The 16,780-nt window shown below is 38.3% G+C and overlaps 1 protein-coding gene across 1 annotated transcript; it reads left to right on the top strand.

Annotated features, from left to right (window-relative positions):
- The first annotated feature begins 10,046 nt into the window (after positions 1-10,046).
- Positions 10,047-12,125, top strand: LOC120432034 (uncharacterized). Its single transcript, XM_039597168.1, has one exon. It carries the CDS (start codon positions 10,047-10,049, stop codon positions 12,123-12,125), a length of 2,079 nt encoding a protein of 692 aa, XP_039453102.1.
- Positions 12,126-16,780: the final 4,655 nt, after the last annotated feature.

The raw sequence follows: 16,780 nt of genomic DNA, 5'->3' as shown, positions 1-16,780 counted from the left end.
CACAGTAAAAAAAAATGTAAATTTGGAAGCTGTAATTTTGGAAGGTTGAATATTTCCTTTTTTATGATGTTATTTTACCTCAATTTAGACTGAAAAAGTGACATTACACCAGAATAGTGGTAAAAATACACATTTCCAGTGGTAAAATAACACCTTTTTTCTGACATAAAAGATGTACCCCTTCCCAGATGTAATATTACCATGATTTTTTTTTCTGTGTATATAAAAAAAAACTTTGGCGTACATAGTCAAAGTTGGATTTGGATCTGGCTGATAACGATCTAAGTATTTTACAAACAAAATCAAGGAGGGCCTATCCAGTTCGTCAAAGGCTTTATAATAAAAATAGCTGGCCGATTTTAGTGCGATTTCGATTTTTCGAGATTATAATGAGGCCTTATTAAGCTAAACTTCAGTTTTTTTCAAGGCGTCAACGATCAAAGTTTTTATTTTTTAAATAATTCTTATTAAGGCGTATTAAGCGAGAGTTTAGTTTTTTTTTTTTTCAAGGGGTCAGCGATCAAAGCTTTTTGCCTTTCTTACAAAAGAAAGGTTGAAGGTTTGCTTTTGGAAAAACGCTTTTCTCAGAAATCTTTAAAAATCGTGCACGGCGAGGGATCGTCCCAGAAAAAATCCCAGAATGTCTAGTTTGAAGGTTTAGATGCGTTCTTTCGATTGAATTTTGGCCCGAAACCCGGAACTCAAAGTCTGATTTTTTAGAGCTCTTTTTCTGAAATACTTGAGCGATCAAAGCCGTCAACGATCAAAGTTTTTTTTTTTGAATATTTTCTTGAGGGCGTATTTAGTGCAAGTTTTTGTGCAAGGCGTCAACGATCAATGTTTTTTAAATTATTTTAATTAAGGCGTAATAAGCGAGAGTTTAGTTTTTTTCAAGGCGTCAGCGATCAAAGCTTTTTTTTTATATTTTCTTGAGGGCGTATTTAGTGACAGTTGAATTTTTTCCAAGGCGTCAACGATCAAAGTTTGTTTTAAATATTTTCTTGAGGGCGTATTTAGTGGAAGTTTTTTTGCAAGGCGTCAACGATCAAAGTTTTTTTCTAAATAATTTTTTGAGGGCGTACTTAGTGAAAGTTTTTTTTCAAGGCGTCAACGATCAAAGTTTTTTTATGATATTTATGAAGGCGTATTAAGCGAGAGTTTAGTTTTTTTTTCAAGGCGTCAGCGATCAAAGCTTTTTTTATATTTTCTTGAGGGCGTATTTAGTGACAGTTGAATTTTTTTCAAGCCGTCAACGATCAAAGTTTTTTTTTTAAATATTTTCTTGAGGGCGTATTTAGTGAAAGTTGGATTTTTTTGCAAATATTTTCATGAGGGCGTATTTAGTAAGAGTTTAGTTTTTCTCTTGGCGTCAACGAACATAGTTATTTTAAATATTTTTAGAAGGGCGTGTTTTGTGAAAGAGGAGTTTTTTCTTAGCGTCAAATGTTTTTATGAGGGCGTATATACTGAGAGTTGAGTTTTCACTTGATGGCGTATCTAGTGAGAGTGAAGTTTTTCCCTGGTTTTCAAACTTTGATAGTCATAAAAAATGGCGGCCCTTCGGGCCGTGTCTTATTCGGGGCGTTAGGGGTGTAAGCCATTTTTTTTCCATGGGGGGTGTTGAACACCCATAACACCCCCCTTAGATACGGCCCTGCTGATCTCAGTGTCATTGAACCATATCTAATCTAATCTAATCTAATCAGACCCTAGAGCAGCCAATCTTTCGAAGGGATCCTGGAGAGTGCCTTAGGTTAGATGACGCCTAGCACTCTTCTTGTCATTTATTAACATTTGTAGTGCGCCATTGCATTGAAATGCATTGAAACATCACAAGCGTTAAAGCGGCCAGGCCTACTGCGTAAAGCCGTATCGCAGAGATGACTCGTAATTGGGTTGAGTTTGAGCACTGAGTGTTCGAACAACAACACAATTCTGAATCGACAGGGGAGGAAGAAGCGTGGGGACACACCACCATACGCTCCGAGATTTGGTTGTATTCGTTGGAAGTACCATGCTAAGAAGGTTTGGTACTCCGGGATCCTCTGGGATGGGACATTGTATTTCCACGAATGCCCTGGACACTATTTGCCGTGGTTATAGCGCCACAACTCGCTCTCTGTAACAGTATTCTTAATTCCAGTCCAAGTTCACCAAGTCGTCAGGGCCTAGTGGTTAGCATTTTTGCTTACCAATCCAAAGGACGGGGGATCGAACCCCGCCTCGAGCGACTTTGATTTTTCGTTCATATTCATCATTTCAAATTTATGTGTTCTTAACTTTCTCGTTGGGAGCAGATGGGAATCGAACCCAGAACCATTCGCTTACAAAGCGAACACCGTAACCAGTCAGCCACGGCCGCTCCGCGATCTCAGTGTCATTGAACCATATTAGGTAAAATTTGAACTTTTAATATTTGTTTGCAAATGCTACAACGTTTTTACAACACAATTAAAAAATAACATTTTTCTATTGTTTTTTCATATTTTTCCTAATTCCTTATTTCTTCCCACTTTATCAAAATAGGGGAAATATACCCATTTTAAGCCTAATAAGCGGTCGTGTTTGAAAGATGCTGCATAATCTGGAGTGTTCCTTGAAATTTACTGAAACCAAGTACACCAACCAGAAGAGCAACTTTTTGTGAACATTTCAGTTTAATTTGATCTTTATCAAAAGTTATTCTATTCCTTTTACAAGCATTTAAAAAATAATAATTCCCAGGGGTATTTTAATCACACGAGAATGCACTTGGCCACGCCCACCTTTCTAATATCGGCTTAGCTCTTTTTTCTTCCAGCACTTTTTTGTGTCTGCCTATTGTTGCCATTTGTGACGAAATTTTAAGCGAACGCTCACGAAAAGTGGCATTTATAGGGAAAGTTTCCTGGCATCGCTGGCTGCGCTGCTGGTGGTGTTGGTGGCCATCCTTTGTTCTTTATTTGCCTTCGCTTCTCGCTCGGTTTTCTTCAGCCTTCGTTTAGAATAGGCTTTACGTCAAGTGACTCAGTGCGTTTGTTTTTATTTATGGCGCTTGCTAATTAATTACATGTTTCGGGACTACTTAACAAGTGAGTGACTAAAATATGGCCAAAAGAACATGTTCCCGGTAGTTGGAAGCAGTTTTATCCCGAAATAGCTGTGTAAACTTGAGCGATAGTGAAAAGATGATTTTTGCGATATTCATTAAGCGGTTGATAGCTGCTCGCGTGTGTGTCAGTGTGTGCACGCAACGTGATGAGAAATGGTTTTGCAAAATATAAATTTTGATCAAAAGTGCATTAAATAAGATATTTTTGGCCAGTAAATGGCATAAATTTGTGTGCTTACTCGAGGCGGTGCTGTTGCTGGTAAAGTTATGGCAAAAATAGTATTTTTGGAGCTTTAATCGAGCAACAAACTCTCCATATGACGAAGATAGGTGTTTGATTAAAATAGGCATAATTGCCCTATTTCTTTTATTTGAAGCAAGAACAAATGTAGAGCTTGGATGTAGTAGATGAAATAATTCTCATGGGTTCTAGAGCTTTTGCCATGTGCGGTAGCAAAATAGTGCCATTCTCGGGTGAGTTTTCAAAAAGCCGTAAGAGCCACCGTGACCTCTGACACTAATTTTCGTTTTTCTCGAAAATGAAACATAATTTCATTTATTTTAAGTAAGGGGCACTTGAATGACGTGTAGATGAACAATCTCGAGCATTTTTGATATTGGTTTTTCGTAAGTAGGTCGAATACCGATGCGAAAAAGACTTTGTTTACCTATGGCTCTTACGGCTTTTTGAAAACTAATCCGAGCATTCAGCAATAAATCCCTAAATCTGTCTTACGGTTTGAAAGATTGAGCATGATCATATTAAACCGATTTTTATATTGTGAGCCAGTTTCATCTGAATAATTGATGATTTTTTTTTCAATTCTGGTACATTTAATTTCAAATACAAAACCATATACTTCTGAAACATGTGGACAGCAGCTGTACCGTCTTCCAAGATTTCGAAATGATTGACAAAAAAAAAGATAATTGTTCGGACGGTGTCGAAATCAACGCCACTTAATTTGATCTTAATCAGATAATAAATCCGATTAATCTTTGTGATTTTCTTACATTTTACAGTTTTATACTTTCCAGAAATCCTCTTGCTTAATCATGCTTCACTGGAGTTTTATTCGTGTTAATTCATAATTTTTAACACGATAATGTCTCGTAAACTTTTTCTTAAGTGTTACTTACAAGATCAATTTCAATTTCCTGCTAGCTCAGCGGGAATTCCATTCTGCCCTGTGTTGCGTGTCGTTCTTGCTCTGTCCTATGGGCTAGCACATAAATTCACCGTTTACTATTTTTTTTTTAATTTAAGATTAATACAGCAGTTTCCTACAATTTTTGCCTAATTTGCTTATGATTAATTGGGATGAAATCTTATTTCAATAAATAAACAGGTAGCAGTTATTGATAAGCGCGCCCGAGTGCTTCTAGCATATGCGGGGAGTGTAGCTAATTTAGGTAATCTCAAATACTTAAAACTTTGTAATTCGATATCTCTGGAACGAAACAAATTCCTTTCTGTCGATAAGTGATTCTTATGTAAAATTGGACGGGGAATACGGCCATTTAAAGTTTTCGATTGCGCAATACAGGTAGATAATTTAAAATTGAATTTTGATCACGGAAATGGATTCTAAGACCAACTCTCTAAGATTTGTGGTTCCTGAGTTATCGTCGTTTGAAGATAGGGGTTTCGCTCAAAAATTGCCAAAAAGTCGATTTTTCGGGAGGGTACAAAAATGGAGGGGGTGGTCCGATTTGGATCGGGATTTTTGCATGTTTTGATAGTCTCAACAGCTCTGCCAAATTGAGCAGAATCGGAGATGGTAATTTTCAAATTTGCATTTTTTCTTGCACACTTCAGGTGGAATGACCAATATAAAAATATTCAATAACTAAAAATTTTAAGGTGATGTCATGAATTTTTTTTCGTTCAAAATTTTTGTGGATATAGCCTGAAATGTTACAAAAAACTCACGAAAAATGCAGGATGGTATGCCTCTCCTAAAAAAGTACAAAAAAATTACCAAAACTACTCACAATGCATCGCGTGGTAGGTACATTCTGCAACTGCAAGCATTAAAAATCGTTATTTCAAGAGATTTCAATTCACCCAACATTCGAAAAATTGATTTTTATTTAAAATCGTCTCAAGAACACGATGGTGAAGTTTAATTCAAAATTTAATCGCATGTATATTGAGAAAATTGCGTGTAAAGTTTTCAACTGCGCAAAATACATCAAAGTTTGATTCCAATCGAAAATCTGATGACACCATTCAATTCAGCGTCCAATTTCCTTTTAAAAAAGCTGTCAAGTTTTGCTTTATCATACGAAAATCGCAAAACTTTGGGGAGGAGCCAAAAAGAAGGGGTGGTCCATTTGGCTGAAATTTGGGATTCTTACATGTTTTGATAGAATCAACAGCCCCACCAAATATGAGCTTGATCAGAAAAAGATTTTTTTTTGTGTACAGTTGAGGTGAAATGACCCATATGACAGATTTGATTTTACAGCCTCGTTAATATTTTTATCGGAAAGCTCGTCCATTTTCCCCAAATGACAACTGTTATTTTTGGTAATCACTTCTTTGTCTAATTTTTTGAGAGCATTTTTCAATGGGGTGGGAGATATGCCTAGCATTTATTTCAAAACGTTTATAAAGAGGTTTTTATTAAGTGAACTTTCTATCAGTACCGATTTCGCACCAGTTACCATACTTGATTTAATTACTTTTTCAGTTCCGAAAACTGCAAACAACCACGCACACTTGACCCGCATTTTGAAACATACATTTTGGCACGCGTACGATTTACGCGACGACACATTATTAGACAATTAAACAAATAGATGGCGCTGCTGCCGCACTGACGAACAAGTGCTGCCAGCTCGAGGTGGTGGTGGTAACATAAATGCACTTATAATATCGCTGTGACACGTGTACAGAACAATGCGTTCTGCTGGTGCTGTTTTAAGGTTACAGTGGTGTGTTGATTTTAAGAACCACATTTTGAATTATTGTTTCGTTTTTAAACGTCTTGAACAGATTTTTTTTACGTTTGTGACCATTTTCCAACTCAAATGTATTAAAATATAAGTTTACCAACAATGATCCCACAATTTTACGAATTTCAACAATCTCAACTGCATAACTTAAAGCGCTAACGAGAGATCAATGGCGATTGGCCGTACACGCCGTTTTGAATAGAATTGTCAGGAGATTAATTACCACTCTCTCCCGCTAGGTGGCACCATAATGGGCCAAAGAATGTGCCCGGCATCAATTAATAATGGAAAGCGATTTGCTTAATTATTAGACGCCACGCCGGATGGGTCATGGCAGGCATTCCACATTTGTTCGATGCTGTTCAAAATACGATGACGATGATGCATTTTCCAGAACACGGCTGCCATCGTTAAACATTCAGCGGACTTCATTGTGTTATGCGAGACCAGAACAAAAGCTTCAGCGTCTGTTGTGTGAGGAGATTAATTTTCGGAAATTATGACGTAGGAGCTTTAAGATCAACGTGTACAAGCTTTGTAGGAACTGATTTTGTTGATGAAATTGTATCCCCAGTTCAGTTTATTCAACTCGATGAATTCAAATTTGAACGAGCTTGGTAATTTGGGTGTTTAGGAATATAAGCCGTAAAAAATATGGTAATATTACATCTGGGAATGGGTAAATCTTTTATGTTAGAAAAAATCTTCAAATTTTGACCTCTGATAACACTGACCTACAAAAATTGACAAAAATGACTGCACAGGCTCAACTAGAGGGGAAGCCTAACTAACATTTCAAAAGGGCCAAATATGTACAATGTTTTGTTCAGAAACTCATGCCGAACATTTTGCTACTAAAAGCTCATTAAAAAAGATGATTTCTAAAAAAAAGTTTTATAACACATACTGTTACAAAAATAAAAAAAAGTGCAAAAAAAAGTGTGTACACCTTTGGATAATATAACATAAATAAAGTTATTTGTCGAAAAATCACCATAAATTCAGTGTACCAATTCCAAATAAGCATCCTGATTTAATTTTTCCAAAGGTCTACAAACTTTTTTTGCACCTTTTTTTTGATTTTTGTAATAGAGCAACTCTCTACGAAATCGGCCGATTTCGACCATTTTTATTTTTTGTATTTTTTGGTTTGGCTCAAACTTTGTGGGGGCCTTCCCTATGACCAAATAAGCTATTTTGTGTGATTGGTTCATCCATACAAGTCTCCATACAATTTTGGCTGCTGTCCATACAAAAATGGTATGTTAATATTCAAACAGCTGTAACTATTGAGTGAATTTTCTGATCAATTTGGTGTCTTCGGCAAAGTTGTTGAGGACTTTTGAGAAAAAAAATAGGTACACGGAAAAAAAATTTGCAGATTTTTTAATCAACTTTTTTTTCACTAAACCTCAATTTCCCAAAATACGTATTTTTTGATTTTCGAGATTTTTTGATATGTTTTAGGGGACAAAAATCCGCAACTTTTGAGCCATAGAGAAACATGGTCAAAAAATCTGCCGCCGAGTTATGGTTTTTTGAAAAAAACAGTGATTTTTGAAAAAAAATCGAAGTTTCATGCAAAAACAAGTTTGACATTATTTTTTAATGCAAAATTGAATTTGCAATCGAAAAGTACTGTACAGATTTTTTGATAAAGGGCTCCGTTTTCAAGATATTGCCACCGAAAGTTTGATTTTAGCGAAATATTTGCAGTTTTCCAATTTTTTAAAATAGTGACCATGAGTGACCATTTCTGAAAATATTTTGAAAAGTTCAGAAAATTTGCTATAAAATTGTCTAAGAGACATTGAAGATTGGACCTCGGGTTTCTGAGATAGAGCCGCTTTAAGAAAAAGAAACACGAAAATTGAAGTTTTCTTAATCTCACCAAAATAACCCACCATTTTCTAATGACGATATCTCAGCAATTAATGGTCCGATTATCAATGTTAATGCATGAAAAATTCGTGAAATTTTCCGATCTTTTCGAAAAAAATACTTTGAAAACTTTCAAATCAAGACTAACAATTTAAAAGGGCAAAACATTGAATATTACGCCCATTTAAAAAGCTAGTCTTGATTTAAAAATTTTGAAAATATTTTTTTCGAAAAGATCGGAAAATTTCACTTATTTTTTCATGTTTTGTCCCCTATAACATATCAAGAAATCTCGAAAATCAAAAAATACGTATTTTGGGAAATTGAGTTTTAGTGAAAAAAAAGTTGATTAAAAAATCTGCAAATTTTTTTTCCGTGTACCTATTTTTTTCTCAAAAGTCCTCAACAATACCTACAACTTTGCCGAAGACACCAAATTGATCAGAAAATTCACTCAAAAGTTACAGCTGTTTGAATATTTACATACCATTTTTGTATGGACAGCAGCCAAAATTGTATGGAGACTTGTATGGATGAACCAATCACACAAAATAGCTTATTTGGTCATAGGGAAGGCCCCCACAAAGTTTGAGCCAAATCAAAAAATACAAATAAAATCCATTTCCAGTTTTGGTAGAGAATTGCTCAATAGTATTTGTTATATAACTTTTTATAAAAATCATCTTTTCATGAGCTTTTGAGTGCATAATTGGCAAAGGGAGCGCGTGGTCGTAAAAAAAATATTCGGAGTGAAAAGTGATTTTTTGTGATTTTCAAAGCCCTTCCTAATTTTTCCTTCTCTTGCCAAATCCATTGTTAGAATATCCAATTACATCAAAATGAACTATAGTACAAATCATAGTTGAAAGGTACTTCAAAACTCTATTAGGTTATAAGAATTACGAAATTGTGAATTGATTATTTACTAATAAAAACTAATTGAATTGAATTGAATCAAAGCCCTTCCTATATCATCGTTGATCGGAAGGCACGGCGTCGGGTGGATTGTGTTTAAATTTTTCGAATAAGTTTTTATTTTTTTGCTGTGACAAGCCATTTCTATATAATGATCGAAAGACGCACTGACATTTTGGATCGTCGCGTTAATAGTGGAGCAAAATAACTGTGTGTGAGTGATTTTGTGTGTTAACCAGAAAGACCTTCCCATAGCATCGTTGCTCGGAAGGTTCACCGACGGGTCTGCTATGAAAGTCCTCCCCATAGCGTCGTAGCTCGGGAGGCATCGAAAAGCCAATACCTAACCCTACTAACCCAAAAAAATATTAATCACGTGATGCTTGAAGGAGATGCTGTGGATTCAACGGTCTCAAGCGGTATCAACAAGTATATAGCGAAAAACTATGTGCTAGATGAGTCTGCAACTTCAACTATCGGACTAACATTCCTCCCTTTCGTTGAACTGCAGGCTTCTTGGGAGGGCGCCGGTATTGACTAATAAAGTAGGGATCTTAAGGGGTTAAACAGTAAACGGATGGTTGGCTCCCACTGATCATTTTTGATTCATTGCTTAACTTCAGCTGATCTGTCAATAACGGAGTAGCAGCTCATTGGCAGTCAACCATGCTCATGCTCATGCTCATGCATGCTCAAATCATCTTTTCATGAGCTTTTTGTAGCAAAATGTTCGGCATAAGTTTTTGAATAAAACGTAGTAGAGCAATTCTCTGAGATTTCGGTCATTCGTTTTTCTTGAGCTGACAAAAATGATTTATAAAAAATTGAAAAATCTTTGACCGAGCTATGAATTTCTGAAGCAATATTGATTTTTTCAAAAAATCTAAATACCAGTCGCAAAAATTTTTGTAATCAAAAAGTACTTTAGTGAAATTTTGATAAAGTGCATCGTTTTCAAATTACATTTCCAGGTAACTTTTTTCGAAAATAGAAGCTGTTTGGGTGGAACCACACCACCGTGTAAGATTTGAGTAAAATCTCTTGAGCGTGCAAAACAACCATAACAAACTGTCAGTTTCCCACCATAACGAATAAAGGAAAACAACGTTTAGAGTTCGCCACGCGTTTAATTCCGTTTCCGACCAAAATCCGAACATTTATGGTCCTTCGAGCAACCGGATAGCAGATCCGACCAAACATGGAAGCAGTCACCGCGAAACGGAATGTGCTTTTCGAAAAAGTGAAGCGCGAGCTCGAAACCGCGAAACGCGTCAAATCGCAGGAGCCCTCACTTTGCGAGGTCAGGGAGCGCCTGGAACGGCTCCAGCAGCTGGGTAACAACTTCTTCGACGTCCAGGACGAGATTGAAGACTCAACCCCCAAGGCAACCCTGCAATCACTGATCTCGGTCTTCGACTACCGGAAGGAGTTCGAGGATCGCTACTACGAGGCGAAGTCGATTTACGTCGAACTGGATGAAGGATCCGTTGCGAGCGATGTCACGGACGTTCAGCCGGCGAATAACATCCAATCTGCTCTGGCGGCGCCACTGCAAACACAAAGAGCGCTACTATCGAACCAAGCGGCTCAAGCAGCCCAACTGAACCAGCTTCAGCAGGGCAGCCAACTGGCGGCAGGCCAACCCTATCCTGCACAACCCGACCCTTTCATTGACGTGCGGCTTCCTCCAATCGAGATTCCTAAGTTCAGTGGCGACCGCAAAGCCTGGCGTTCCTTCAAGGATCTCTACGTCAGCACCATCCACAGCAAAGAGACGCTGCAGCCGTCGCAGAAGCTGAAATACCTGAAGTCGTTCCTCGAAGGCGATGCAAGCACCCACGTAAGTTCGTTCGATATCTCGGACGCCAACTACCCGCTTGCGTGGGAAAAACTCCTCAAACGTTACGACCAGAAGAAGTACACCGTGTATGCGCTGGTTAAGGAGTTCTTGGACCAGCCAATCGTGTCAGACGCAAACTTCGCCGATCTTCAAAAGCTAGTCACTACGTCAGACGAGGTAATTCGACAGCTCGACACCCTTGGCGAGCAGTACCAGACACGAGACTCCTGGCTGATCCAGCTTCTTCTGGAGAAGATAGACGACGAGACACGAGCGCTCTGGGCGCAAAAGGTTGTCAACATGGATAACCCCACGTTCCCGGACTTCGTCAAGTTCCTGGAAGACAGATGCGATGCCCTCGAAACCTGCTCGTCATTCTCCCGGCAATGCACCGTAGATGGAGATGCAGCTAAGAAGAAGATGAGCAAGCAGCCTCTCAAGCCCGCAGAGAAACCCATCCAGAGCTACGTTGTGACCCCACAACACTGCCTCAAGTGTTACAAAGCACACAATCTTTTCCAGTGCTGCGAATTCAAGGCGATCAGCGTCGCCGACCGACTGGAGTTAGTGCAGAAATCCAAACTGTGCTTAAACTGCTTGAAGCCATCGCACACGGTGAGATCATGTTCCTCGAAGCAATTCTGCAAAATTGATGGATGCAGGCAGCGGCATCACACACTCCTCTGTCAACACGACGACAGCCCGGTAGCTACCGCAGCACTTCAAAGTCAAAGGCAGTCGACGATTCCGGTCCAGCAACCGGTCACGGAGACTCAACCACCGGAGGATTCGAGTTTGAAGTCTGATGCTACTGGTGATCCACCCGCCAAGACCACGGTTCTTCCTACTGCCCTCATCAAGCTTCGAGGTAAGCATGGCAAATTCCACACGGCCAGAGCAATGATCGACTCGTGCTCCGGTGCATCGCTGATCAGCGAAGCCTGTTTGGCGCGCCTCGGGATCAACCGGAGCAACACTCGATTCCCGGTCACCGGAGTGGCTGGAACGCAAGCTGGAACTACGCGAGGAACGACGCAGTTGGAGATCGCGTCCCGTTTCAACAACGATGTAATTCTGAAGACGCAAGCGCACGTGCTCGAAGTGCTGGCACCCCCCACACCGTGTCGAAGCGTTAACTTCAAGCAGACGAAACTACTAGAAGGACTTCCGCTGGCCGATCCCGGTTTCAACCAAGCAGGACAAGTGGACGTCATCCTTGGTGTCGAATTATTCTTGCCGATGCTTCAAGCTGGACAGATCGTAGACGGGGATGGCTTGCCTGTTGCACAGAAGTCGTCGCTCGGCTGGCTCGTGGCTGGCAAGCTCGAAGAAGAATCAATGCTGCAAACTCAACTAACGTCCCTCTTCGTGCAGCTGGATGTCAACGTCGAACCTCAGGGTGGAACTCAAAGTTCCGGAACACTGTCAACGAATTGAGGCTACTGCCTCAAGGTGGGGAGGATGTTTGGGTGGAACCACACCACCGTGTAAGATTTGAGTAAAATCTCTTGAGCGTGCAAAACAACCATAACAAACTGTCAGTTTCCCACCATAACGAATAAAGGAAAACAACGTTTAGAGTTCGCCACGCGTTTAATTCCGTTTCCGACCAAAATCCGAACAGAAGCAGTTATTAATTTTTTTTAAATAAGTGCCCATGTTTGCCCACCCTTGAAAAAAATATTTTTCAAAAGCTATTTTTTGCATCTTTGAACTTTGTTGATACGACCCTTTGTTGCTGAGATATTGCCATGCAAAGATTTAAAAACAGGAAAATTGTTTTTTTCTAAGTCTCCCCTTTTAAAAAATATTTTTTTCAAGAGTGGGCAAACATGGTCACTTATTTTAAAAAATGAATAACTGCTGCTATTTTCAAAAAAATTACCTGAAAAAGGCTATAACTTGTAAACGGTGCACTTTATCAAATTTCACTAAAGTTCTTTTTGATTACAAATTTGATTTTACATCGAAAAATGAAGTTGAAAAATTATTGGGACCAATAATTCGTTTTTTTTTAAACATCAGTATTGATTCTAAAATGTTTTGCCCATTCTGGAAATTTCTGCAAAATTGGCATTTTATGCCCGCTAAAACATACCAGAAAATAAAAAAATTAAAAATAGTGTTTTTTGCAAATCAAGTTTTAGTGACAAAAAGTGAACAAAAAAAGTTCAGTCGGATTAAAAAATACAAAAATTAAAATTAAAGAAAAAGAACGATTTCGTAGAGAATTTCTCAGTACTAGGTTTCTGTCAAACTTTAAATTGTTCACATGTTTCATCACAAAATGTGCAAAATGCCCAAGGGGTGTAAATACTTTTTTTACAAACTGTAAATTGTTTGTTCTACAGCAGCGATTCCCAACGGGGGTACCGGGCCTACTTGATTTACACGGTAGGGGGTACCAGCCTAGAAGAAGGTTGAGAATCGCTGTTCTACAGCATTGCATTGCCGTTCTCGATTGCGAGATTCCTACTCGAAACTAGCTGTCCGAAGGCTTGATTATTGAGGCAATTGCAAAACTTTTTTTACACCTAAGCTTCCATCCACGCCGGGATTCGAACTGACGACCATTGGATTGTGAGTCCAACTGCCTACCAGCGACTCCACCAAGACAGGACCCAGGGAGACGACTCCTACACCTGGACAGAGCTAACGACCTAACCTCTAGGTTAGACCGGAGCCAACATTTACTTCCCTGTCCGACGGAAGGCATGATCAGACAAATCTCGTCTCGAAATATGCCACCGGGACCTTCTGGGATCGACTCCAAGCCGATTGGGTGAGAGGTGTCCTCGCTTACCCCTACATCACGTGTCCCGGCTTATTTTAAAAATATTTTTGATTAAAACTGCGTTCATTTTGAAATCTTCACGCAGAAAAATATTTTGTACGATCAGCCTGTTCGAGGTTTGATTCAACAAAAATTTTGTTGAATATATTCAACGCCGATTTGCATTGGTGTTCAGCGTTGATTCAACAACAATCTTGATTTTCAAATCAACAAAATGTTTTGTTGATTCAAATATACTTTATTTTTCTGCGTGTTGCAAAAAAACGTCAGCAATAACGATCGATTGATGAACAAACACATAAAACAACAGATCTCTCTCCAAAAACCTCCAAAATCCGATCCGCATCCTCTCGTGTTGGGCTCTCAGTAGCAGCATCCCATCGGCATAAAATACACCACCAATGGCTCTTAAATTAATAACAAAAAAATACCTACATTTCTGGCACCGACTTTTTATTCTCAACCTCTCGTAGCCGGATTTTTGGCCAGGGGTCATTCCAAATGGCCACTTCACTCACAGCATTTATTTTAATTCTCAATTATCATCAAATGAAAATTCATTAGTGTGCGGATGATTGTAATTGTGGGTGGATAGGTGGTAAGAAGAAAATCATAAATGAGTGGATGCGCTGTTTTCCAATTGGCCATAAACTGACCACAGTCAGTTTTCGATGATTGGAAAGGAGCTTTTTTGAAGCTTTCAACTGTTTGTATTATTGAGAGTTAAGGGGTTACATACATGTAGGAAATCTCAATATTTCATAATTCCGAATATTTATTAAATCCTTAACAAAGATGAATTCCAATCACTCCTGAAGTTTCATGAAGATATCCCGAGCAGACGAAATAACTTGGGAATAACATTTTTTGATATTCGAAAATACTAGGCCAATAACATTTTATGTTATTTATAACAAGATTTGTTATTCGTCGTTATGATTTTTTTGTTATTGGATTGTTATTGTAATAACGGACTAATAACATTTTTAGTTATTCTTCGAACAAATCTTTGTTATTATTTTTTGTTATTTTAACAACTAATCCGATCATCCCAATAACAGTTTGAGTTATTCTTCCATAACAAAAAATGTTATTCCAAAGTTGTTTTGGCTTTCACCCAATTTCAGACCAATAACAAGTTTTGTTATGATAACATAACCTGTTATTAAACCCTTATGCAAAAATTGACTTTTCAAGAAGATTCCATAGCACTTTTTGTTATTTTAACAGAATTTGTTATTGAAATGGCATGAATTTTGTTATTACCGTCTGCCCGGGATGTCATGATTTAAGTGAGTAGCCATGCGCAAAGCGGACTGTCAAACTTTGTGAGCGTTTTTCTCGGAACACCGGGTTGATTTCCGGGTGCCACGATATCTCGTGATGGGATAGACCAAATTGGCTGAAATTTGGGGTGAAGAATCTCAAGACATATTCCGTGTGCATGACGAAGCCCGATTTTGAAATTTTGTTTAAAAAAAAAATACAAAAATCAAAAACTGACGAATTTTTTTTATGAAAAACACAAAAATATTTTTATCTTTTTTTAAAATAAACTTTTTTTTTAAATCGGCCTTCGTCATGCACACGGGACCGGTTTAATGATTCTTCACCAAAATTTTGAGCCGAATTGGTCAAAGCAGTGTTGAGATATCGTGGCACCCGTTTTTTGAAACTGCTAACTTTAAATAACTATATCTCAGCAAATATACATCCAAATGTGTTAAAATTTATATTGTTGATAGATGAAAATGTATATTTTAATGCCCTGAAAACAGATTTAAAAAAAAGTTTAACCGTTTTGCCGATTTACATGTATGTAACCCCTTAAGTTCCTATTTAATTTTTCTTTTGCCTTCCTCACTGAGGTAAGGCTATAATCCTGCTCGAAAATTGAACTTTTGAAAAACAGCTCGTAGACCTATATTCATGTATACCTATACCGACTCAGAATCGAAAACTGAACAAATGTCTGTGTGTGTGTGTGTGTGTATGTGTGTGTGTATGTGTGTGTGTGTATGTGTGTGTGTGTATGTATGTATGTGTTCAAAATTCTTGCCAAGTTTTCTCAGCACTGGCAGGACCGATTTTGATCAAACCGGTTGCATTCGACTTGGTTTAGGGTCCCATACATCGCTATTAAATTGTTTGAAGTTTCGATAAGTAGTTCAAAAGTTATATATAAAAATGTGTTTTCACATTTATCCGGATCTCACTTATATGCATGAAAACTATGTCCGGATCCATCATCCAACCCATCGTTGGTTAGGTAATCAAAAGACCATTCCAACGAGTTCAAAACATTGAAGATCTGGCAACCCTGTCTCGAGATATAGCCACTTAAGTAATATTTATGTAGTTTTTTTGAAGCCGGATCTTACTTAAATGTATGTAAACTATGTCCGGATCCACCATCCGACCCATCGTTGGTTAGGTTATCAAAAAACCTTTCCAACGAGTCCAAAACATTGAAGATCTGGCAACCCTGTCTCGAGATATGGCCACTTAAGTAATATTTATGTACTTTTTGGAAGCCGGATCTCACTTAAATGTATGTAAACTATGTCCGGATCCACCATCCGACCCATCGTTGGTTAGGTTATCAAAAAACCTTTTCAACGAGTCCAAAACATTGAAGATCTGGCAACCCTGTCTCGAGATATGGCCACTTAAGTAATATTTTTGTATTTTTTGGAAGCCGGATCTCACTTAAATGTATGTTAACTATGTCCGGATCCACCATCCGACCCATCGTTGGTTAGGTTATCAAAAAACCTTTCCAACGAGCCCAAAACATTGAAGATCTGGCAACCCTGTCTCGAGATATGGCCACTTAAGTGATATTGATGCACTTTTTTGAAGCCGGATCCCAATTAAATGTATGTAAACTATGTCCGGATCCACCATCCGATCCATCGTTGGTTAGGTTATCAAAAAACCTTTCCAACGAGTCCAAAACATTGAAGATCTGGCAACCCTGTCTCGAGATATGGCCACTTAAGTAATATTTTTGTACTTTTTGGAAGCCGGATCTCACTTAAATGTATGTTAACTATGTCCGGATCCACCATCCGACCCATCGTTGGTTAGGTAATCGAAAAACCTTTCTAACGAGCTCACAACATTGTTGATCTGGCAACCTTGTCTCGAGTTATGATTACTGAAGTTATATGTGTGTACGTATTTTTCTGGATCTAAAAAAAAATGCTGAAATATGTGTCCAAACCACTCATATTACCCATTGTTGGTAAAAAGTGAGGAAGGCATCAACCACGTAGGTGGATTAAGTTAGATTTTA

The sequence above is a fragment of the Culex pipiens genome, chromosome 1 (assembly GCF_016801865.2).
Source record: "Culex pipiens pallens isolate TS chromosome 1, TS_CPP_V2, whole genome shotgun sequence".
NCBI lineage: Eukaryota > Metazoa > Arthropoda > Insecta > Diptera > Culicidae > Culex > Culex pipiens.
The sequence above is the reverse complement of the archived record's forward strand: the minus strand, read 5'-3'. Positions and strand labels throughout refer to the sequence as shown.

Bases quoted from the DNA above. Each gene is read 5' to 3' on its own strand.
- LOC120432034 (XM_039597168.1), top strand. From the start codon at position 10,047: ATGGAAGCAGTCACCGCGAAACGGAATGTGCTTTTCGAAAAAGTGAAG.